Source organism: Balaenoptera acutorostrata, chromosome 4 (genome assembly GCF_949987535.1).
Source record: "Balaenoptera acutorostrata chromosome 4, mBalAcu1.1, whole genome shotgun sequence".
Taxonomy (NCBI): domain Eukaryota; kingdom Metazoa; phylum Chordata; class Mammalia; order Artiodactyla; family Balaenopteridae; genus Balaenoptera; species Balaenoptera acutorostrata.
This window is the reverse complement of record NC_080067.1, coordinates 7,533,992-7,558,687: the sequence shown is the minus strand read 5'-3', so window position 1 is coordinate 7,558,687 and position 24,696 is coordinate 7,533,992. Positions and strand designations below refer to the sequence as shown.

The 24,696-nt window shown below is 47.3% G+C and overlaps 2 protein-coding genes across 3 annotated transcripts in view; one reads left to right on the top strand and one right to left on the bottom strand.

Annotated features, from left to right (window-relative positions):
- The window catches only part of PP2D1 (protein phosphatase 2C like domain containing 1), a 40,675-nt gene extending 32,844 nt beyond the window's left edge, over positions 1-7,831 (bottom strand). The window contains 1 exon segment of the mRNA XM_057545659.1: positions 7,761-7,831. Within this exon segment, the coding sequence (XP_057401642.1) occupies positions 7,761-7,831 (71 nt within the window).
- Positions 7,740-24,696, top strand: part of KAT2B (lysine acetyltransferase 2B) — a 103,788-nt gene continuing 86,831 nt past the window's right edge. Inside the window, exon 1 of one of the 2 annotated variants that reach the window (XM_057545642.1) lies at positions 7,740-8,126. In XM_057545642.1, the coding sequence (XP_057401625.1) occupies positions 7,830-8,126 (297 nt within the window). In that variant the 5' untranslated portion in view covers positions 7,740-7,829. The remainder of the gene's footprint in view (positions 8,127-24,696) is intronic. The other variant, XM_057545641.1, reaches the window with a different exon arrangement.

Below are 24,696 nucleotides of genomic sequence, written 5' to 3'. Positions count from 1 at the left end.
GGGACACATGGAAGCACTAAACATAAAATAAAATACCGACAAATCAGACCCATAAAAGTAAAAGCTTCTGATCATCAAAGGACACTCAAAGGAGTGAAAGAGCAAGTCACAGACTAAGAGATTTGCAACATATATATCCATCGAAGGATTCCAATCCAGACTGTACATTAAAAATCTGCCACAAAACTATAAAAAATGGGTAAAAGACTAGCACAGACATTTATTTCACAAAAGATGGACATCCTAGATGCCAAGATGCAAATGAAAGTGTGCTCAATGTTATTATGCATGTTGTAAATGCTAATGAAAACCACAAAGAACTATACTACTCGACAACCACCAAAATGGTGAAAATTAAAGAGATCGACGGTACGAAAGCTTTATGAGGAGGGCGGCGCTGTCAGCCTCACACACTGTGGGCAGGAGTGTAAATTGGTACAATCATTTTGGGAGGGACAGGACCTATTAAAGCTTGACATACACTTTCCCTATGATCTAGCAACTGTCCCCCCTAGGTATATACCCTGGAGAAATAAGCATATACGACAACGAAAAGGCATTATAAGAATATTCATAGCAACTTTATTCATAGTAGTAAAAAACTGGAAATGTTCATCAACAAGAGAATGAATAAACAAACTGTGATAGTCATAGAATAGAATACTACACAACCATAAAAATAAGTGACATATGGTACATGGAACAACATGACAGATACCATAAACATAATGGTATTCGAAAAAAAAAAGCTTGACAACATGAGCCCATGCTGTATGGGCATATTTACATGAAGTTCAAGAACAGACAAGACTAATCTATGATGATGAAGCCAGAATAATGGTTGCCTTAGGGTACTAACTAGAAAGGGGCAAAGAGAAGCCTTCTTGGGTGTTGGGAATACATTGTTATATCAATCTGGATGGTGGATGACCAAGTATATGCATATATAAAAATTCATTGAGCTAGACAATTAATATAAGCATGCTTACTCCAATGTTCCTAACAGCACTATTCACAATAGCCAAGACATGGAAGCAACCTAAATGTCCATCGACAGATGAATGGATAAAGATGTGATACATATATACACTGGAATATTACTCAGCCATAAAAAAGAATGAAATAATGCCATTTGTAGCAACATGGCTGGAGCCAGAGATGATCATATTAAGTGAAGTAAGTCAGGCAGAGAAGGACCAATATCACATATCACTTATATGTGGAATCTTAAAAAATGATACAAATGAACTTATTTACAAAACAGAAACAGACTTACAGACATAGAAAACAAACTTATGGTTACCAAAGGAGACGGGAGGTGGAGAGATAAATTAGGAGTTTGGGATTAACTTATATACCTTACACTACTATATATAAAATAGATAAACAACAAGGGCCTACTGTATACCACAGGGAACTATAATCAGTATCTTGTAATAACCTATAATGGAAAAGAATCTGAAAAACAATAGATATTTATGTATAACTGAATCACTGTGCTGTACACCAGAAACTAACACAACATTGTATTTCAACTCTACTTTAATAAAAAAATTTTTTTTAATTAGTGTGCTTACTACAGGTTTTATTTTGTAAATGTTGAAAAACATGAACAAGAAGGATACAGCCTGCCTTAGAGTGTTTACTTCTGGGGAGGCAGGCACTGGGAAACTGAGATAAAGGGAGTTAGGAAGGAGGATTTCTTAAACTAATAATACATATCTCGCCGGCAAATGAAAACATTAAGAAAATGTGGTTGGTGAATGTACAGAAATTAAATCACTCCCTTTATTTTTCTATATGTTTGAAATATTTTATAACAACATACACATTTTTGTGCTTTGGGAGGATGTCATGTTACTATGCTTCACACTTTTTGTTTGTTTGTTTGTTGTTTTCACCCAAAGTGGTTGCTGCTGTATAGCACCTACTTTATTTTTTATTTTTTTATATTTATTTTTGGCTCTGTTGGGTCTTCGTTTCTGTGCGAGGGCTTTCTCTAGTTGCAGCAAGCGGGGGCCACTCTTTATCGCGGTGCGCGGGCCTCTCACTATCGCGGCCTCTCTTGTTGCGGAGCACAGGCTCCAGACGCACAGGCTTAGTAGTTGTGGCTCACGGGCCCAGCTGCCCCGCGGCATGTGGGACCTTCCCAGACCAGGGCTCGAACCCCTGTCCCCTGTATTGGCAGGCAGATTCTCAACCCCTGCGCCACCAGGGAAGCCCTAGCATCTACTTTATACATTTTGAAATACTCCACTCTGAGCTTTGATTTTTAGATCCAGAGGGTCAGCCAGCCAGGACTTAAGATTAAGGACTTGAGGAGACAGATTTTCCCTTGATAAGGAGACCCTAAACTAGAAAACCTGTCCTAAAAATCTTTTTCTTAATTTGTGAAATTATGTGTATGAACACTTTTATAGAGTTAGGGAATTAGACTCCCTCTTATGTTTATTTTAAACAATAATCTGGCACTAACATTAGTAAAATTCATGATATTCAGACTGTTAGAGAAAATTTAGGTCATATCAAAGTTTGGTTCTTTGGAAATTTGATTTTCTTATATAATTTTCAAGCTGCTCAAAGAGATAGATACTCACATATTGCTTTAGAAAAGCAGTCAGCCATTTAGCCGGAGTTCGGAAGAAGGAGACTTCATTTCTTTTACTTACTTTGTACCTTCATTGTAAATGGTAGGTAGGCTGGTAAAACAGTCATATGTGTTAGTAATTATAAACAGAAAACAAAAGGGAAAAAACCCTCTCTCTTTACAAGGGCAGGGCTCAGCCAAACACATTTAGGTCTATTCACATTAGATATGAAAATTGCTATTAAGAACAACTAAAAATAAAAATGAATAAAATAGCGCTAATGGTATTTGGTGCATAGTTAAGACTCACACTGGAAATCATGATTTAATTGCAAAGATGCTTGAAAACCAGGGACGGAGATTTTATGTTTCCCCATCCTAGGATTCATTTTATAATTGTTTTCCAGTAATTTTTCCTTAGACAGATAGATTTTATTTTAGGGGTTATTAAAATAAATGTCCAGTGATCACAGCCACTTTCTAAGGCATCTGTCTCCTCCTTCTTTATTTTATATTCTCATCGAGCTGTTGTCTCTAAATAAGCAGGTGGCTGTGCTGGGAGGGAAGGGTGCTAGCCATTGGCCACACTGGGCTAAACCTGCTGTGATACCCCCTTGTCCAGACTAGTCCTTCGAGTCTGCATCCTCAGTGGGGACAATTTCAATCCATCTGTGGGCTTCAGGATGTTGGTGTATTATAGAAGGTGGGTAAGAAAGAATATGGCAAAGAGGTACTAGATGTTGGAGTAGCAGCAGATGGTCTCCATCCTTCCTTTCTTAGATGGGAAGGCATCTCCAGGCAAAGGATACTAGATGAATAGGGCCAGCCATGCTGTCTGGGGGAAGGTGTCGGGCAAGACAGCAAATGCAAAGGCCCTGAGGCAGGAAAAAACTTCCTGAGTTAGGCTGGAGTAAACCACACACAACTGGGAGAAGGGCCCGGAGAGGTAGTCCTTGCCAATCAGGTTATGGGGTTGTGATTGTATTTTCAATGTTATGAGAAGCCCTTGGAGGGTTTCAAGCAGGGGGTTGTGGGATCAGGTTTGCACTTACAATTTTTTTTTTTAATTTTATTTTTTAAAATTTATTTTTGGTTGCATTGAGTCTTAGTTGCTGCACGTGGGTTTTCTTCAGTTACAGCAAGTGGGGGCTACCCTTTGTTGTGGTGCACGGGTTTCTCATTGTGGTGGCTTCTCTTGTTGCAGAGCACAGGCTCTAGGCACGCAGGCTTCAGTAGTTGTACCACGTGGGCTCAGTAGTCGTGGCTTGCGGGCTCTAGAGCGCAGGTTCAATAGTTGTGGCGCACAGGCTTAGTTGCTCCGCGGCATGTGGGATCTTCCCAGACCAGGGATTGAACCCCTGTGTCCTGCGGTGGCAGGCGGATTCTTAACCACTGCGCCACCAGGGAAGTCCCTGCACTTACAATTTTAAAACTCTACCATGAAGAGGGGGATCATGGTAGAGCAAGGGAAGCAGAGAGTCCAGTTTGCAGGTAGAAAGAACTACTACTATTTATTGAGAACTTTCTTTGAGTGAGGCACTGGGAATATAAAAATGAGAAAAAAAAGTTTTACTCTCAAGGGAGCCCAGTAAAGGCAACGACATTTGGGAGTCGGCTGCGTATCTTACTAAATCTTTCTCTGGCTTTTGCCTTTTTATATGCATTGACTGAACACATAGAGAATTGTACTTATATGCCAGTGTGAGTTTGCTTTTAATATAGATGGTATTATACTGTACAGGGTTCATTCAGCAGCATTTCCTGGAGATCTACCTGTGCTATTACATTTGTATAAAGGTCATTCTTTGTGATAGCTGCATACTATTCTATAGTATTAATAAGCCAGAACTAACCTCCAGGAGTCAACCTGCTCCCTCAATTCCTACTCCCCAAGCCTTTTCTTTCCTAATTGTGGTTTGCTTACCTCAGCAAGTTGTGCTAAACTAAATGAAGAGGTAAACTGAGGCAAGCTTGAACTACCAGAAATTGAGATTACTCAGGAATAGCATGGGAATTGCAATTTAAGGAAATGCAAACCACAGCAAGCTAAGGGCGACTGTGCTGGTGTGTGGGTGGGCTGTATTTATGGGGTGGGGGAGAGCGAAGACGGGGAGTCTGGTTGCAGTCTAAGCAGTAAGTTCATTGGCTTGAGGACGGGAAGAGACTCTTGGCGCTTTTTCATTGGTCAGGAGGTAAATCTGGGTCTTCTGTATAACAGCCTTTAGGGCAAATCAGTCTCTCAGTTCTTAAGTTCCAAGTTCCGTTCTTTTCAGGGCACATGCAGGAGATTTCCATTTTAGATGGACATCCTTTCACAGTTGTGAATACTTTGTAAATGAAAACATTGCCTTTTCTTTTCTTGGTGCTCACTTCATAAAAGGACTGCACACAGGAGCTCACTAAATGCTCACAGCAGCCTGATTATGCAGAGGCTACAAGCCTCCTGAATCCTTTGCCCTTGAACTGTCCTTGCCTGGTGCTCATAACACACTTTGAATAAGGCCTTGAAACTGTGGGCCTTCAGCCTAAGGCAGTATGTCATCTGGGTGCTCTGAGCAGGGAAATAATGAAAAATAATGTTCAGTCGATGTCACAAGCCATTCACCATTCAGACAGTGATGGTTTTCAGGGCCGGTTGAAATGAGGTTGTTTTCTTCTGCTTCAGAACATCCTGGAAATAGCCTGCCTCCTGAATTCTGGGGACAGCTTGGGAGGAAGGGGTGATGGGTGAGTTAATATTGAAGCTGGGTTCCCCCCGCCCCCGCAACATTTTATAATGAAAATTTCAAACGTAGAAGATTTTAAAAACCGCACAGTGAACACCTATACCTACTACCTAGATTCAACTCTTAACATTTCACATTTCACTCTACTTGCTTTATCCTGTATCTATCTGTTCATCTGCCTATTAGCACATTCACAGATGCATCAATCCATCTTTTTTTTTTTAACATCTTTATTAGAGTATAATTGCTTTACAGTGGTGTCTTAGTTCCTGCTTTATAACAAAGTGAATCAGTTATACATATACATATGTCCCCATATCTCTTCCCTCTTGCAGCTCCCTCCCTCCCACCCTCCCTACGCCACCCCATCTTTTTTTTTTTTTAATGCTTCTTAAAGCATACTGCATATATCAGGACACTGCACCCCTAAACTTTCAGCAGGAGCACCACCAACTAGACTTTAATATTTAAAAATTTTTTAATATATGAGGGATATTTTTATCCAGTGAAATGCACAGATCTCAAGGGGGCCATCAGTTTGACAAATGCCTACCTTGTGGAACCTAAACCCTTATCAATATCTGCTGACATCATGATACTGGACTTTGTTCATGGGATCTCAGTCTTTAAGACTCCCATCCAGCTTAGGCAAGAATCATAAAAATCTGCAAAACACCTCAGTAGAGCCAGAAGCGAGTAACAGTGGTAAAGCGGAGCACATCAAGCTAAGAAAAGAAGCCCCAGGTAACTGCCCTGGTGGAACCAGAGAGTCTACAATTTCAGACCTTGAGACGGGGCTCAAGTTGGGAGAGGTTATTTCCTTTTGTGCTGTCTAATGTCACTGTCTGGATCTACAAACTCAAAAAAAAAAAGTTCATTTTTACATATCACTTTGCATTAAAAGTCAAAAGAACACAGAGAAACTAGAAAAAGGATAGAGAAAATTAACTGGAAAAAAACGGGATGGGAAGGGGAATATTTCCAGGGAAAAGCACATTTCTGCAGGCGGTCTGGCCGGAGCTGGGCAAGAGCTTTACTGTATGTAAAGAATTTGATTAATACGCACATTATGACCCATATTATATAGAAATTATGACTCACATTACAAAAGCAGGGCACTTGTGAAGGGTCCTGAGATACAGTGCTGGGTTTTCAAAAACTGCTTTAGAGAGGCCAACCAAAGGTGCACAATTTCAAATGAAAAAAACTGAAACGTGGTCTCCGAATTACTAAACACCACCTTCATTGTCATCAACAATGAAAACGACAGTTGCAACAGTTTCAACAAAGTTGAAAACGCTGAGTCGAGTTTTTTCCTTTTTTATTTTTTTTTAAGTTTGAGGCCAAAATCAACACATTCTTTTGGATGCTGCTTAATTTTTTTTTCATGGTTAATATGCATGCTGGTGATATCAAAATTGAAAACGATGGAACACTATAGAAAAGAAAGTGAGGTTATACTCCCACTCTGCAGAGATGAGACCTATTAGCAAACTTTTCCCACTGCGCTTAGTTTTCATTGTGACCCTGCTTTTGGGACGACAGTTCTTTTAACAACCAGCACTTTCAAACAAAAATTACAGAAAATATCGATTAACAGTCCTTTCCTTCCTCTGGCAGATGCAATCCAGAAATTGATTATAGGATGAAAGCGTTCTCAATTAAAAGAGAGAAGGTGGACGGAAAAGTATCTAAAAAGAGAAATGGAAAACATCACGCCTTTAGTTTGGTGAATTGGCAACAAAGAAAAGGATTAGCATGGACGGGTACTTTTCAAAAATTTTTTTTTTTTTCTCTGGCTCCCGCTAGGGTGGAGGAAGTTGCCTCTGTTCCGAGAGAGGGTGGAATGGAGCGAAGGAACAAATGATGGGAGTCTCCCCCGCGCTCCTGCCGCGCCCCCTCCCTCCGCCGGGTCAGCTTGGGGGGCGCGGGGTGGGCTGCCGAGACGGAGGCGGCCAGCAGGTGCCTGGGCTCCGGCCCCTGCCCCCCTCCCCCTCCCCCTTCCCCCGGGCTTGGCCTCGCCCCCTGGCGGGCGAGCGCAGGGTGCCAGGCGCGGGGTGGGGGGCGCACGCTCGGCAGACAGCGGGACAGAGCCGAGGGGTGGGGGGCGGGGGGCTGGCCCCCAACCCTACCGAGAGGCCGGCACCCGCCGCCCGCACCCCAGGGCCATGTCGGCGGCCCGGGCGCCGAGCGGGGCCCCGGGGAGGAGAGCCGGGGGAGGGCGTGTGCAGTGGCGGCGGCGGCCGCGGAGCCGCTAGTCCCCTCCCTCCTGGGGGAGCAGCTGCCGCCGCCGCCGCCGCCACCGTCAGCGCGCGGGCCGCGGCCGGAGCGAGCCGGGCGGGTGGCGCGCGGGGGAGGGCGGGGGCGGGGAGGGGGGTGGGCGCAGGGGCGGGAGGGCGCGGGGGGAGGGTCTCGCGCTCCTGGCGACCAGAGCCCGAGAGGGAGACCCTGGCGGCGGCGGCGGCGGTGGCGGCGGCGCCTGACACTCGGCGTCTCCTGCCGTGCTCCGGAGCGGCATGTCCGAGGCTGGCGGGGCCGGGCCGGGCGGCGGCGGGGCGGGGGCCGGGCTCGGGGCGCTGCCCCCACCGCCCCCCGCGCCCCCGCCCGCGCCGCCGCAGGGCTCCCCTGGCGCCGCCGCCGCCGCCGCCGGGGGCTCGGGCGCCTGCGGACCGGCGACGGCGGTGGCGGCGGCGGGCACGGCCGAGGGGCCGGGAGGCGGCGGCTCGGCCCGGATCGCAGTGAAGAAGGCGCAGCTGCGCTCCGCTCCGCGGGCCAAGAAACTGGAGAAACTCGGCGTGTACTCCGCCTGCAAGGTACGCGCTCGGCGCCCGGCCGGCCCGAGGGGCCGCGGCCGGGCCCGCGGGACCCCCTCCCCCTCCCGCCCCCGCCTCCCGCCCGGGGCCGCGGCACCGCGGAAGTGCTGCTGTCGCCTGCGCCCAGTTAGCTGCTTCTCGGACCAGAGTGCTGTCGGGTGGGAAGGAGGGATCGCCGCGACCAGGAGCCTTTCCTTCCTCCCCCTTGGAAGGAGTTGCCTCCGCCTCCGAGCTCCTGGGCTGCCCTGGGGCTTTGTTGCTCTGTAGGAGCTCGCCGGAGGCGCCTCCCAGGGAGTGGAGCGGGGCCAAGGCAACATCTTTTGGGGGACCTGAGCGCCCCCTCTCCGCCCTCCTCTCCCCGAGCCCCACTGGGCGGAGCTGGGTGGAAGGAGTGAGGCTGGAAAAGGATTCCGGACTCCCGGCGCTTTGGGAGCTCGAAGGGGCGGAATGCGCGGGGTGGGCGGCGCAGCCCCAAGCTAGGGTCCTGGAGCTTCGGGCGCCCTCGGCTGGGGGCGGAGGCGCTGCGGCGCGCGGTGACAGCCCAGTCATTACTGTATTTTTACTTGTTTAGTTGAAACGCTGCCCCAGCCTCTCGGGGTGTAAACAGGATTTGGCAAGGTGACGGCCCAGCGCGGCGGGCGCTACTGCTCAGTTTGAGGACGCGCGTTTCTGGCCATCCCCTCTCCACCCCAGCTCCGGGCACCCCGCCGCCCCTTAGCTGCGGATCCAGATGTGGGCGCCGTGCTCCCGGGGTGGGAGCACTGCCCGAGGCCGCGGGGCAGGCTGGCCCTGCGCTGTCAGCAGCGGCTTTGTTTTGACAGGGTGACAGCTGAGGGGGGCGGGGACTTGGCCTTGTCAGCTCCTGCGGCCTGTGGCTGAAGCGGGGAAGAGACACACACACACTCACACACCTCCCCTGTGTTCCTCCCGCCTGCTGCAGACAGGGTCAAGTTCCCAGATTCCAGATTCCCACAGCCCAGATGCAGTTGGCCACGTCGGAATTTGGGCGTAAGGTTATTAATCCTGCTAGAACGTCGCACCCCGGTGATGCTGATTTTAGTATTTACAGGAGCTTCTCAACCTCAGTGGAATATCTGTACTTCCTTTCTCCACATCATTCACATCCTCTTGTGCATGTTGAACACCCACTGTAGACCCGGCACTGGTTCAATACATGTTTGTTGAGTGAACGTAGGATCTAGCCCAGTGCTTCTCAAACTTTCGTGTGCACAGGACTCTTCTGGGGAGCTGGGTAAATGCTGATTCTGCATCAGGAGGTCTGGGATAGGGCTGAGAGACTGCATTTCTAACAGACTTTCAGGTGATGTGATGTTAGTCCACCGACTAGCAAGACCCTAGTTCAGACCTGGACAATATAAGATTAGCCCATTTGAATTCAGTCAAGAAAGTGAAACTGTGAAACACTAATGCCACATGGTTGGCATTTCTGAAGACAGAATGCAAAAATGATCCAGTGGGGAGTGTGCTTTTAAGAAAGGTGAAGGGGTAGGAGTTGGTTATGAAGGGCATTTGACGAATGAGAACAAGACCGGGAGAGTAGTGGGCGGAAGGGAGAACTGTACAGAGATAAGAACGGGGTCAGTTATTCGGTTGCCATGGCGTTTTGCAGCCAGAGTGGGCTCAGGTGGGAGCCGTGTCAGCTCTGTGTTTCTGTTCTGGCTTTTTATTGGGTTCCCATCTTGAGCATCTTCTTTCCCTGCTCCCACCTTAACGTCTGAAAACTTTCCTGCAGTTTTTGGTCCTGTCTAAAACCATGAGCATGTGTGCCCTGCTTTGATATTTTTGATCCTTTCAAATTTCCTTGAGTGAAATGTAGCGCCTTTTCTAAAATTTGTAACTTCAGTGTTTCATGTTCACATTCACAACCAAATCTATAAGAAGGGAAAACCTCTCTCATTTAAGGTCTCTCTTCCTGCCCCTGGGAGACTCTGAATGTGTCCACTTCTATTTGCTCATTCATTCAGTAAGTATTTAGAGGGGTTCTCAACCAGATGCCAGGCATTGTGCTAGATGCTGGGACAGTGACACCCAGAATCTGTCCTTCTGGACCTACTGACCATGTGTGTGCATGCACTTGCATACATGTGTTGGGTGAACCAATTACAATGAAGTTCGAAGAACCTGCTTTCTTAGAGTGCTGTTGGAACTCAGAGCAGGGCATTCACGGGCAGGAGGCACGAAGGGTGGGTGGGGTAGGAAGGGCTTCCTGGAAGAAGTGTCAGTGGCTGCTAAGGACTCTTAGCGGGGCAGGGTGCGGTCAGATGAAGCTTCTTGTAGTGGAGAAACTGAAAGTAGTTATGAAAGCTTGGAGTTGGGCCAGCGGGAGCTAAAGTCCATTGGCGGCGGCCACTAGATTGGTGGAGGCGGGTGTGTGTGGCCAAGAGGGAATCCAGGAATCTTAACATTATCTCAGATTTGCTTTTTTTTTTTTTTTCTTCCAACTGTGCTTGATTGAGTGTAAGGAGGTGCAAGAGAGTGGAATCTGTATTTCTTTCTCAGCTTGTCTCTACCCTTTATGTAAGAAAGCCCCAAAGGACAGATTCTCCTACCTTTTGTCACTGACTGGCCACTTAGCAAGTTGGAGAGAATAGAGAGGTTAGGGAGTGGGGAGGGCTCTGGGAAGAGATGAAGTACTTTACTGGGGGGGCTACTGAAAGAAAACAGGTCCCAGACCTGATAAAAGATCTGGCCTTTAAACTTCACAAATGAAACAGAGAAAGAAGGGAGGTAGCTCACAGCCAGGGAGGTGCACCACACCCCGGAGAGAAGGGGGGGGAAAAAAAAAAAAGAAACAAACAAACTTGTTTTGCAGGATCCAGAGTAGAGCTCTTTGAACTGTGTCCTGGCACAGGTCGCTCATGTGACACAGCCAGACTGATCATTAAAAATGTAAATCTGACCATGCTCTGCCCCTACTTAGGACCCTTAATTTCTCTTTACGAGGGGTCCACAAGACCCTGTGTGGCCTGGCCACTGCTATCTCTGGCCCCCTTTCAGGGCCTTGCGTGCATGGTTCCTTTCTACCTCAGGGCCTTTGCACACACTGTTTACTAGGACCAAAAGCTCCTCTCGCCTCACTTTCTTTTTTCTTTTTTTTTTCTTTTTGGCCGCACTGCGCGGCATGTGGGATCTTAGTTCCCCAACCAGGAATTGAACCTGCGCCCCCTGTAGTGGAAGCAAGGAGTCTTAACCACTGGACCGCCAGGAAAGTCCCTTGCCTCACTTTCAAACGAACTCCCAGTTCTTCCTGCAAATCTCAGATTCCTTGCATGTCCTTTACAACCCTGGCCAGCCTTCCCATTCTGAATTTTCGGAACCCCCTCTGTACTTACTTTTCCTAACTGGTGCTTTCATCATGTTTTTTTTTTTTTTTAAGAGAAATTTTATTTATTTATTTATTTATTTATTTATTTATTTTTGCTGTGTTGGGTCTTCGTTTCTGTGCGAGGGCTTTCTCCAGTTGCAGCAAGCGGGGGCCACCCTTCATCGCGGTGCGCGGGCCTCTCACCATCGCGGCCTCTCCCGTTGCGGAGCACAGGCTCCAGACGCGCAGGCTCAGTAGTTGTGGCTCACGGGCCCAGCTGCTCCGCGGCATGTGGGATCCTCCCGGACCAGGGCTGGAACCCGTGTCCCCTGCATCCGCAGGCAGACTCTCAACCACTGCGCCACCAGGGAAGCCCCCATCATGATTTTTAATTGTGTGATTATTTGATATGTGTTTGTCACTCTGATTAGATCCTAAGTGATGTGGTTATTGACTGGATGAATGAATGAGAGAAGAGAAAACGGAGGAAATGATTAACTGTTAGAAGAGCAGTAGTGAAATTTTAGCCTGACCACTTCTTGACAACTGGGCAGAGAGGATATTTTCCCATAGGATTTTTTCTCACGGATGTGCATAGGACTGGATTTTTAGTGTTATAAAAGGAGCCCCGAGTAAATTATGAGTAGCCCAAATCCACATCTATTTGAATGAAAATGTAATTTAGGTAGTAAAAAACCAAAAACCAATGACTGACTCTTCCTAGTGAAATAGGCCATTTTTACATGAGGGGAGGCCGGAGGGAGTGGTGGCCGAGAGCCACCTGAGGTCACATTTCAGGTCCAGCTGTGTGACCTTGGACAAGGACTTTACCTCAGCCTCCATCTCCTTGTCTGTAAAGTAGGAATAATAGCCCTCACCTCACAGCCTAACAGTGAGGATTTCAAATGAGCTCCTGTGTATGAGGCATCCGGCAGGTGTCTAGTGCACCCTATGTTTTCTCAGCAGCTCAGAGTAGGGGATACCCTGTAAACTTGGGAGCCAAGAAAGAACATGGGGCTTAGTCTCCTATCCCAGCTCTGCCACTTGTATAGTCTTGGGCACAAGTCACTTAGTTTTCCTCTGAGCCTGGATTGCTTCATCTCTAAGATGGAGACCGTGACTTCAACCTTGAAGTTCAAAGGTGGAAGGTTCCCCAGAGTTCCTGGAACCTAAACGTGTTGGGTTCATGCTGGCAAAATGAAATTGCCTGGTGCTAAAACAGAAATAGAGTTACAGATGTAGAAAACAAACTTATAGTTACCAGGGAGGAAAGGGGTGGGGGGAGGTATAAATTGGGAGATTGGGATTGACGTGTACACACTCTACTATATATAAAATAGATAACTAATAAGGACCTACTGTATAGCACAGGGAACTCTACTCAATACTCTGTAATGACCTATATGGGAAAAGAATCTAAAAAAGAGTGGATATGTGTCTATGTATAACTGATTCACTTTGCTGTCCAGCAGGAAACCAGCAGAACATTGTAAATTCACTACACTCCAATACAAATTAAAAGAAAAGAAAAGAAAAGAAATTGCTTGCTGTTGTACTCAGTGTCCCAGTCAGGGGCTGCAAAGCAGTTATGCAGAACTTTGCTTTGATTCTGGGCTGAGTGCCTTACTTAGAGACTGACGTAGGCACAGGACTAGAAAATTAGTCTTCATTTAACAAATAATGGTTTATAATCTAGAAGTGACACTGGCTGTAGAATATGCAGCGAGCACAGGCAGAGGCACCACCGTAAGAGAAAAAGCTTCCTACGTTGGCCAGGGGGCTGCGAATGGGGCACTGGACCCAGCCTTCACGTTAGGGGGAGTCCTGAGCGCCTGTGTTTGTATTTGTCAGTCACTCCTCCAGGGAGCAAGTTTCTTTTGCAATGTTCAGTGTCTAGAGCAGTGGCTCTTACCCAGGAGCTGTTTTGCCCCCCAGGGGATGTTTGGCAAGGTCTGGAGACATTTTTGGTCATGGTAATTGGGGTGAGGGAGCGCTGCTGGCGGCTAGTGAACAGAGGCCGGGGATACCGCTAAACATCCCCGGATGCACAGGACAGCCCCGCCGACACAAAGAATGATCTGGCCCCCATGACAGTAGTGCTGAAGTTGAGAAACTCTGCCTTGGAAGAAAATCGTATTGCCCCCAAATACCATAAATACATTTGCAGCGGAGGAGAAACGAATGCTTTTCACGTTAATTTGAATAACACTCAAAACCTGAAAAATCTCGCTTTGTGAATCCTGGGCATATTTTTTTTTTTTTTAAGTATTTGTTTTATTTATTTATTTATGGCTGTGTTGGGTCTTCGTTTCTGTGCAAGGGCTTTCTCCAGTTGCGGCAAGCGGAGGCCACTCTTCATCGCGGTGCGCGGGCCTCTCACTATCGCAGCCTCTCTTGTTGTGGAGCACAGGCTCCAGACGCACAGGCTCAGTAGTTGTGGCTCACGGGCCTAGTTACTCCGCGGTATGTGGGATCTTCCCAGATCAGGGCTCGAACCCGTGTCCCCTGCACTGGCAGGCAGATTCTCAACCACTGTGCCACCAGGGAAGCCCTGGGCATATTTTTAAACAGCTTTATTGTGGTATAATTTATAGATCATAAAACTCAGCAACTGTAAGTGTGCAGTCAGATGCTCTTGAGTAAATGTGTACAATTGTGCGTGCATTACCACAGGCCAGTTTTATAACTCTACCATTCCCCCCGCCCCCCTACCTCCGCAAAGGTCTGGTGGTTCCCGCCCCCCCCCCCAGATTCCCCCACCGTGGGCAACTTTTTAAGGTGATATTTTGTATCAGTTGATTGTTGGTTTGCAAACAGAAACCCAATTGAAAGTATCTCTCTGGAGACTCTTAGATCATCAGTATTGTTACAGCAAAGCACAACACAGGAGGGGGCGTAGATTAAATGTTTTTAAAAACTCAGTCTCTAGCCACATAAATCTAATGCAGACGATTATTTCACATGTGGTAACTTCTCCAAAAGGTGGTATCATGCAGCCAAGCACACAGGCAAAACGTTTCATTTGGCAGGCACCGTGCAAAAAGGGAGAAAGATGACCAAATCGAATTATGTTTCCTCCTAAACTTTCAGGGAAGATGGAAATGCAAGCCTGCAAAAAGCCTTTGGATTGCAGTTTGCAGTTTTCTGTAACCGAGAAAAGTAGTTTATAGGGCAAAACAGTACAAAATCTGCTGAGGACTGTTTTGTTTTAGGAAGCGCGTGCTTGCGTATAGCATTTTGCGATGCAGTGCTCGTGGGGTTTTGTTTCTTTGTTTTTACCATTCAGTAGATCTAAACCTAGTTACCTGTCCACATAGGCAGGATTTAGTTCTGTGTCCATTTAATTCTGTAAATCCACAGGTCTGACCCGTCATAGGGAACGTTGAGGGTAAAAGGGTAAAATATACAGTTTCACGCCAGGTACCTTGGAACAATCAGAACATCTGCTTCTCAGATGAAAGACCTGGACAGCACAGTGTCAATAAGACTTGGATTTCCAAGGCTCAGTGGCTTCTGATGGAGTTCGTTTGTTTCTCCATGAGAGGAAGATAGCTATTTGGGAACGGTTGTCAACGGCTTCTGGCTCTGGATGGTTCCCTACTCCTAATCTGATTCGATTCGAGTGTTCGAATCTGCCACAGCACCTGTGGTAGAACTGCAGGCGTGCCGACCGCCTTGCGACCTGGAGAAAACCTGGAGGATCACTCCTCCCACCCCACCGGCCGGCGGGTGCCCCTGGGCAGTCTCTTAACTGCCTATCTTTCAGTTTCCTCATTGGTGAAGTGGGAGGCGTCAATTTACCGTGAAGATGAACTCATCTTATGTGACAGTTCTTAGAACACAGGCATTCCACAGATGTCTCTTTAATTTTTAAAAACTTTCCATCGGTATCAGCAGTTTTGTCGTTAGTGTTTTGCCACCGCACCTGGGGTAAGAGAAAGGCAGGGAAGGTCATTTTACTAGCAGGGAACCGGGACCCAAAGAGGTTCAGCAGCTTCGTCCACCTGCAGGGGTGGCTCATGGGGGAAGCTGCCCACAGAGGCTCTCTTTCCAACGTGCCCTCTGCCTCCTCTTCCCAGGCATTCTCCTGGGGTGGAGAGGATGCTGTCCTTCCAAACGGTTTGCAGAGGGGACTTCACTTGTGGCAGGCATTCTCCTGCTCTCATTTGATGTTTATTGTACTCCTATTGGGAGGTATGTTCAAAGGCTTTTCTAGTTCATTGAAACCGTGCAGGCCATAAAGCAAACAAAACGTGTTCTTTATGACTGGCCCAGGGCAGACAGATGCATGCCCTTGATGGTTTTAAAGCTGACAATCAAGAATGGTCACTGGGCTGGCCCGAGAGAGTTCCCTGCTGAAAGAAGATGAAACAGATATCTATGTGCTCGGGCTGTGGAAGGTGCCAGGTGTGCCAGAGAGGTAAGGAATTGCCCGTCCTGGGTGTTTAGAAGTCCCCAAGTAGCTCTGTATAAGACTGCACGCACAGCAGTATTTCAGCACAATCCAGAGGAGTCATTTTTTTTTTAAATTATATTTATTTTTGGCTGTGTTGGGTCTTCGTTTCTGTGCGAGGGCTTTCTCTAGTTGCGGCAAGCGGGGGCCACTCTTCATCGCGGTGCGCAGACCTCTCACTATCGCAGCCTCTCCCGTTGCGGAGCACAGGCTCCAGACGCGCAGGCTCAGTAGTTGTGGCTCACGGGCCCAGTTGCTCCGCGGCATGTGGGATCCTCCCAGACCAGGGCTCGAACCCGTGTCCCCTGCATTAGCAGGCAGATTCTCAACCACTGCGCCACCAGGGAAGCCCCAGAGGAGTCATTTTTAAAAAAAAAACTTTTATCATGCAGACAGTTAAAGTGCTCAAATCATCACTATGTGTGAGGATTTGGGGGATGAATTTTTACATATGCATGCGTCTATGCAACTGCCGTCCGGATAAAGCACCTGTAGAGTGTTTCCAGCACCCCAGGGGCCCCCTTGTGCCCCCTCCCCACCTCTGGTAACCCTTATTCTGATGTTTATTGCCAGAGGTCAGCTTTGCCTCTCTGAAGCTTCACATCAGTGGCATCGCACGGTTTGGGCTCCTTTGCCTCTGGCTTCTGTCACTCCACGTGGCGTCTGTGCGCTGCATGTGCCTTGTTTCCTATAGCCGTAGTTTGTCAAGACACATGTGTTTAAGCTAAAAAACAAGTTAAAAATTGCTAACCATTTCCAGAATGGAAGTCATTGGATGTGGACAGCTTCCTAAGATGAATTTTAATTAGGCTTTTGAAAGAAAATATGGGAATTTGATCTCCGGGTGTACTGGGAAGAACCCACGAGGGCAGGAAGGTGGACGGGAAATCCAGGAGGCATACTGGCCGAGCAGACATAGAGAAGGATTGGGAAGGAGAGGCAGAATGTTGGGGGCTGTGATGTCACAGCTGCGGAATGCCCAGCCTGCGTCCTTCCTTCTCCCCTGGAGTCTGCGTTGGTGAGCCCTTACTGGTAGATATCATGCTAAGTCCTGCTGTTACCCTTCCTTGGTTCTGGAAGTTGACTGGAGTTATACACTGTGTCCTGTAAACCACGCAGAGTCGTACGTGTTGGGTGCAGTGGCGGGGTTCCTAGAAGGCTGGCTGGAGACAGGTCCAGAAAGCTCCAGTGGGTGCTGACACCCTTGTTATTGGCCTAGGGGATGGAGATGCAGGACAGAGAATGTTCCTTCCGGTTTATCCCCACACCATCTCCAGAACTGTGTGCTGAGGCCATTAAGGGCCATCTTCTCCCCAGGAGTGGCAGTGAGGGACACAGATTACTATACAGCCTACAGTTTTTCCATAGCAGCCCACCCTTGAAAACTTGTATTAAATATTTAAGATAAGCTTACTATTTAATGGGATCATATGGACCGTAAAGTAATCTTTTCTGTAATTGATATAGTTAACACAACGGGAGTTTCATCTTTTTTACTTGTGTGTGCATGTACACGGAGGTGTTATACCTGTACCGTGTAGTTATTCATGTAACATTTATTTCCGTGGGCTGCTCTGGAAGATTGCCACTCAGGTAGCTCCTGCCCAAACCCCTTATGACAACTCATTAGCTAGTTATCGTCGAAATAGAATCAAATCCTTTATAATGATGAATTGCTTTCATCTCGGGCTTCTAATTGGCATGCTGGTACCCCCTGCATCGCACACTTTTCTTCTCCAGGTATTGGTGTGGCTTGTTGTTAAAACTCATTCTGGCCTGTTCTCAAATGCCAGCTTCTCAGAGACGCCTCCTGACCGCTCCCCCACCCCACCAAAGCAGCAGTACCCCATCACTCTATAATTTTACCTTGGTTTGCTTTCCTTTATTGCATTTGCCAATACTTGGAAATCACATATAGTTTCTTGTCTGTTTCCCTTACGACAATGGAGTTCCCTGAAGCAAGTACTTTGGTTCATTCCGTATCCCAGGTCCATGGACCATGTACACAGTGGGTGTTCAATCCATATTTGTTGACTAAGTGGGTCATATTCACAGGCTTTGTGAGGTTGGAGGAGAGGAAGTTTTGTTTTAAAGACAAGGAAACGGGCCCAGGGAGGTTTGGTAACTTGCCCACAGCCGTGTGGTCAGCCTCAGGGCAGCCCTGAGCTGGGGCTGGAACAGCATCTCCTGATACTCAGCTCACGGGGACCTGATGACACACGGTACTTGTCTGATGGCCTGGACTTCTGCTCAAGACAGGGCAAGAAGGAATCAAACCCACTTTTAATCCTCTGAGTGAATGATGTGAACTTCTCTGACCTGCATTTCCTCGCCTGCAAATTAAAATGAAATTTGCACAAGGGGATTGTGAATATTGTAAGACCAGCGGGTTAAAACCTATGGGGGGGTGGGGGGAAGGCCCTACTGTATATTCTAAAAGTTTAAATTATGCTAGTGAACTAAAAAAAAAAAAAAAAAATCGCCTGTAAAGGTATGTTTTCTAACTACTATTTCTATTTTTGGTTCCTTTGCTGTCCACTTAAACTAGAGGCTACAACAGGCTTTCTTTAATTTGTTCTTCTGTTTGTACCCAGAGGCCCAGACACAGGGCTTATTATTGTTATTATTATTTTAATTAATTAATTAATTTTTGCCTGCATTGGGTCTTCGTTGCTGCGCACGGGTTTTCTCTAGTTGCAGCGAGCAGGGGCTACTCTTTGTTGCAGTGCATGGGCTTCTCATTGCGGTGGCTTCTCTTGTTCTGGAGCATGGGCTCTAGGCACGCAGGCTTCAGTAGTTGTGGCACGCTGGCTCAGTAGTTGTGGCTCGCAGGCTCTAGAGCACAGGCTCAGTAGTTGCGGCACGTGGGCTTAGTTGGTCTGCAGCATGTGGGATCTTCCCGGACCAGGGCTTGAACCCGTGTCCCCTGCATTGGCAGGTGGATTCTTAACCATTGTGCCACCAGGGAAGCCCTGTGCTTATTTTTTTTAATCAGGAGACAAATGCATTGATTTTGGAAAAAAAGTGGGAACGATGTCGCTAGTGATCCCCTTGGCCTGACACACCACCTAACCTTAGGAGGAGGCTTTCTGTAATCTCTTCAGTGACCTCAGGTGTGTGGAGATATTTCCATGAACTCGACACCATCCTAAGAAGCCCCCACGTGCCCTGGGCCTGCGCAGCCGTCTACGAGGCTTCTGTGGTACACAGGAGATTCCAGAAGTACAGGGATGATACCTGACTAATACTCTAGTGATTGATGGCAGCGGCCACTCCATCTATTGTTTGCATTCGCTCTAACAAGCTGGTGTTGAAACTGGCTGGCAGAATGCCGGGGAAGCCAAGGTCAGCGTACTCTGAAACAGCGAAGTGAGTCACGGGAGCCAGGACTTGCACATTGCACATGCCCACAGGAGCACCTGACTCACCCACCTCCAGGGGAACATGTAGTGGCCAGCTGCCTGTGTCCGGCTCTGTCCTAGGTGTGTGGTGAGTGACAAAAGGATGTGCAAGCCACAAGGAGTCCTCATCTTGCTGGGGAGACAGGCATGAACGGAAAGAAGAATGGAAGCGAATAATCAGGCATGAAGTCCGTGCAAAGAGAAAGCGTCACGAGCTGGGGCGGGTGGGAGCGGAGGTGAGGGGCCCAGCCCAGGTGGAGCGAACGGTAGAAAGCAGAGCGGAAGGGAGCAAGGCATCAGAGTGGTTTAGAACGCGGACCTGGGCAACAGGTTGGCCCAGTTGGAATCCTGATGTGCTGCTATCTTGCTCTGAGACTGTGGGGAGATTCCGTACCCTTCACAAGCCTCAATTTCAGAGCTGTAAAGTGGAGAGAGCGTTACTGTCAACTTTTTCCCATTCATCCAACAACTTGCTCTTGAATGTGTCAGGCGTTGATTCAGATGCTGGGGATACAGTGACCGATGTGTCCTCGCTCTTGGAGACCTTGCTTTCTGGTAGCAGAAGCAGACAGTAAACAAGAAAATAACAGAAAGTGGTAAGTGCCGCACACACAGAGAATGAAAACAGAGACATAGATGAGAACCCCTGGGGAGCTCCTTCAGATGTGTGCCTGGAAAGCTCTCTCTGAAGAGGGGACACGTCCTGGGCCAGAATGATGACAGGAAGCCAGCTCTGCGTGGGGTGCGAGGGGAGAGGGAGGTGCAAAGACCCTGGGCCCCGAGAGGCCTTGACAGGGTCAAGGGCAGCCAGGGGACCAGCGTGGCTGGTTGGGGGTGGGCGTGGGATGAGCATAGATGAGGTGAAGAAGAAGTAGATGGGGCCAGATTGCCAGAGTATAATTTTCACACAGTGAAATGATCTGATCTCCACCTCTGAGCACTTTCAACAAATGCATATCAAGACCCAAACAGTTTTGTCACTCTAGAAAGTTCCCTACTGCTCCTTGACCTTCGTATCCCTCTCCTCCCAGAAGCAACCACTGATCTACTTTGTGTCACCGCAGGTTAGTTTTGATATTCTAGCATTTCTTATAAATGATACCACATAATACACACTATTCTTTTTTCACTCCGCTTAGGATTTTGGGGATTCATCCATGGTGTTGAATGCATCAGTAGTTAATTTCTTTTTATTGCTGAGAAATATTCCACAGTACTTATGTACCACAGTTTATCTGTCTACCTGTTGACGGACATCTGGGCTGTTTCCAGTAGATTCAGAGAAAACCTGCACTTTCAAGCATCTCCTTTGGCTGCTCTGAGAAGAATAAAGTGTTTAAGAGAAAGAGTGGAAAAAGAGGGCCAGTTGAAGTTATTGCAGTCTAGGTATAAGTGGATGGTGGCTTGGATGAGGGTGGTAGCAGTGGAGGGGTGAGAAGGAGACAGTTTGGGGCTATGTTATGAGCTTAGAAGCAACAGGATTTGATTTATTGGCAGGGTGGGTGGGAGGCATGCGAAGAAAAGACAGAAGTGAATGTAATGTCTGGGTTGCTGGCCTGAGCAGCTGAAAGGATGGTAGTTCCATTTATCAAGATTTGTGACCACCTAGAGGGGTGGGATAGGGAGGGTGGGAGGGAGACGCAAGAGGGAGGGAATATGGGGATGTATGTATACGTATAGCTGATTCACTTTGCTATACAGCAGCAACTAACACAACATTGTAAAGCAATTATACTCCAATAAAGATGTTTAAAAAAAAAAAAAGGGTGAGACCGTGGGAGAAGCATATTGGGGTGGGTGAAAGTCAAGAATTCTTTCACGGATGTGTTAACATATATCTCTTAGTCAAGTGTTGTTTTGATGATAAAGTGAGGTAGTCCATTTAGCAGTTGTGTATAATATCTGGAACATTCTTTTTTTAAATAAATTTATTTATTTTATTTATTTTTGGCTGCATTGGGTCTTCATTGCTGTGCCCGGGCTTTCTCTAGTTGCAGTGAGCGGGGGCTACTCTTCATTGTGGTGCGTGGGCTTCTCATTGTGGTGGCTTCCCTTGTTGCGGAGCACGGGCTCTAGATGCACGGGCTTCAGTAGTTGTAGCATGTGGCCTCAGTAGTTGTGGCGCACGGGCTAAGTTGCTCTGTGGCATGTGAGATCTTCCCAGATCAGGGCTCGAACCCATGTGCCCTGCATTGGCAGGCGGATTCTTAACCACTGCGCCACCAGGGAAGCCCAATATCTGGAACATTCTAAATGCTCAGCAAATGGTATCTACTATTATAGTTAAAAGCAATGCTAAGTAAACCTAAGTGTCCATCAACAGAGGAATGGATAAAGAAGATGTGGTACATTATACAATGGAATATTACTCAGCCATAAAAAAGAATGAAATAATGCCATTTGCAGCAACATGGATGGACCTAGAGATTGTCATACTAAGTGAAGTAAGTCAGACAAAGACAAATATCATATGATATCACTTATATGTGGAATCTAAAAAATAGTACACGTGAACTTATTTACAAAACAAACTCACAGACATAGAAAACAAACTTATGGTTACCAAGGCAGGGGGAGGGATAAGCTGTGAGTATGGTTTCAACATATACACAATACTATATATAAAATAGATGAACAACAAGGACCTATTGTATAGCACAGGGAACTATATTCAATATCTTGTGATAACCTATAGTGGAAAAGAATAGAAAAAAAGACTATAGATATATACATATATATGTATAACTGAATTACTTTTCTGTACACCTGAAACTAACACAGTATTGTAAGTCAACTGTACTTAAAAAAAAAAAAACAAAAAAGCAGTGCTAAGTAATAATTATTGATCTTAAAGCAACTAGCCCAACTGGGGAAAAAGGAAAAACGAGTAAATGGAAATCGTGGGAAATATGATCCACTGGGTAAAGAAGAAAACAGTTGATAGAAGGTCTTGAATTTCAAGTAGAAAAAGTCAAACTGAATCCACTTACTAATAGTGAGTCTTTGCACTTTAAGACAGAGGAGACCTGAGATATTTTAGAGCAAGGAGATCTAGGTTTTGGTCTTTGCTTCTCTGCCAGCTGGGTGAATGCAAAGCCACACCCTTCTCTAAGGACTGAATCACTGGCCCTTCCTATGGGGCTATTGGGTGGGGAAAATAGGATGATGTAGGCGAAAATTGCCTTGGGAAGTATCAGACAGAAGTGTTTGACATTATTCAGTGGCATTTTAGAGTAGAGCCATGTGTGCAGTAGGTGTTATATGGAGGGTGGGAGTGGGAAGAGATTGAAGGTGGGGAGGAGGCTGGTCCTTCTAACTGGCTAGTAAGGGCCTGACCTAGGGCCTTGGCAGTGAGAAAGGAGAAGGTATAAATCTGGCAAAGACTTTGAAAGGAGAATCAGGTGGCCTTGGGTGAGGGCCTTGAATGCAGATGTATCGCATTCAGGAGCTGGGAGAAAAGCCTAATGCCAGTGTAGGGAATAGCATCGTTGAAAAGGGGGTGTTGGAGTTGGGGGCAAGCCTTCAAGTAAAACCTGGGCCGAGATGCCAGGTGTGGGCAGTTGGAAATGTGGGCTGGACGCTCTGCTCTGCAGGTTGTGCTGGTTAAGGGGACTTGCGAGTCATCAGCCCAGATACTGGCTGATACTCTAAGAGCGTGAGCCGGCCCAGGATGCAGCGTATATGGCGCTGTTTATTTTGCTCGTCCTGATTGATTTGGTGTCAAGACAGCAGGCTGAGGAGTGAGACGTTCTGTCAGTCAGCTGGTTGCCCCGGCTGCTCAGTGCCAGCCAAGCAACTTGAGGAATCTTCCCACTGCGTTGGAGGCTGAGCTGACTGCTTTGGCAGGTTCACTGGTGAAGTCTGAGATGGAGGGTGCGTGTATGAAAAGACTCCAGGAATTGTCTGGGCTTCAGGGTTCCGGGGCATCAGTTTCTTGGCCCTGCTGTCACTCGGGACCTCTTGAGGCCCTTCCAAGGGTGATGCATGTTTCGGTTTGGTCCTGGAGAGGTGACTCAGACATAAGGAAGGGTCTGGCCCACCCCTAGGCCGTTTGGTAGCACTGGAGTCATTCTAGCACCTTCTGAGACCATGCCTGAGGGTCCTGGGCCTTGGGTTCAGTCAAATCTGATTATTTAGCATAAAGAGTGCAGTTCCTTATTGAAGTCCAGCACAGACACAGGGATTTCTTCCAGACCCAGAGGTCTCCTCCTGAAGGTTTTCTGTTGATTGGACGTTGGTGCCTCGTGGAGGGCCTGCAAGGATGTTTGAATAGGGTGTCCGTACCTGCTTGTCCTGGGTCATTTCCTCAGGCTCGACCACTGTCTTCTCCTCTGTACCCTTGACCCCTCTCTTCAATATTTGTTCTTCTGGTTCCTTGTGGCTTTCCAGACCAAAATGGCACCCTTAATTAAGGTCTTCAGAGACGCTTCTGCTCTGAATTACCTCGCCGGTTATCTAGTCTCCCCTTCCGATTCTGTTTTCACCCTCAATTCCAGGCACATTTGATCTCCTGAGGGAAGACCCCCTCCCCCACTCCCACTTTATTCTTTTCACTTGTACTAAAAGTCACCAAATTTTAAGAATCCCGGTTTCCAGTCGTAACTTTACGGTGTCTGCTGGCTGTCCGTGGGCAGCTGTGTCAACTGGAAGGATTATCACACAGTGAAGAGAGAAAAAGTGTTCACGTCCCAGAAAGGATTCCTTAGCCCGTTAAATTTAAACTGTGTATGGAAAGCTCACGTTAATCCAGGGAGAAGAGAGAGGTGTTAACACCCACACGCCCGAGACCATCTTTTTCCTTTGCATCTTTGCTACTCCCAAGTGTGGTCCTCACCTGGGAACTTTTTCGAAATGCAGCATCTTGGGCCCCGCCCTGGCCCTACTGATTCTGAATCTGCGTTTTAACAAGATCGCCTAGGTAATTCAGGAGTAAAGTTTGAGAAGCACTGCTGCAAATCCCACGAGCATTATTCAGACTACTTCCACAGCAGTTCACTTCTAAAGAGAACATTTATTGGGATCACAGCTCATACAGCAGACTCTGGGTGTTGCTGCTGTTTTAAAATAGGATTAAAAGAATTTTCTTCCGGAAGGAATGCATGCACACAGTTAAGAGCAAAATTCAGACTGCTCGCAATGGTGGCCGGTGAAAATTTAGGCACTCACCCCAGTCTTCCCCAGCCCCAGGCTCACTCCTCATTCCCTTGGGCTTATTTCCAGAAAATTGTTGGTCTTCCCTCCGCCACCCTCCTGAGGCTGCATCTTACATTTTCTACTAGAATTCGAGGAGGGGAAGTAGAGTCACTGTACAGAAATCCATTTTCGATTCCGATGAGGCTCGAATGAATTTGTGAACAGGCCAGAAAGCTGCATGGCAGCAGGTCAAAGGTG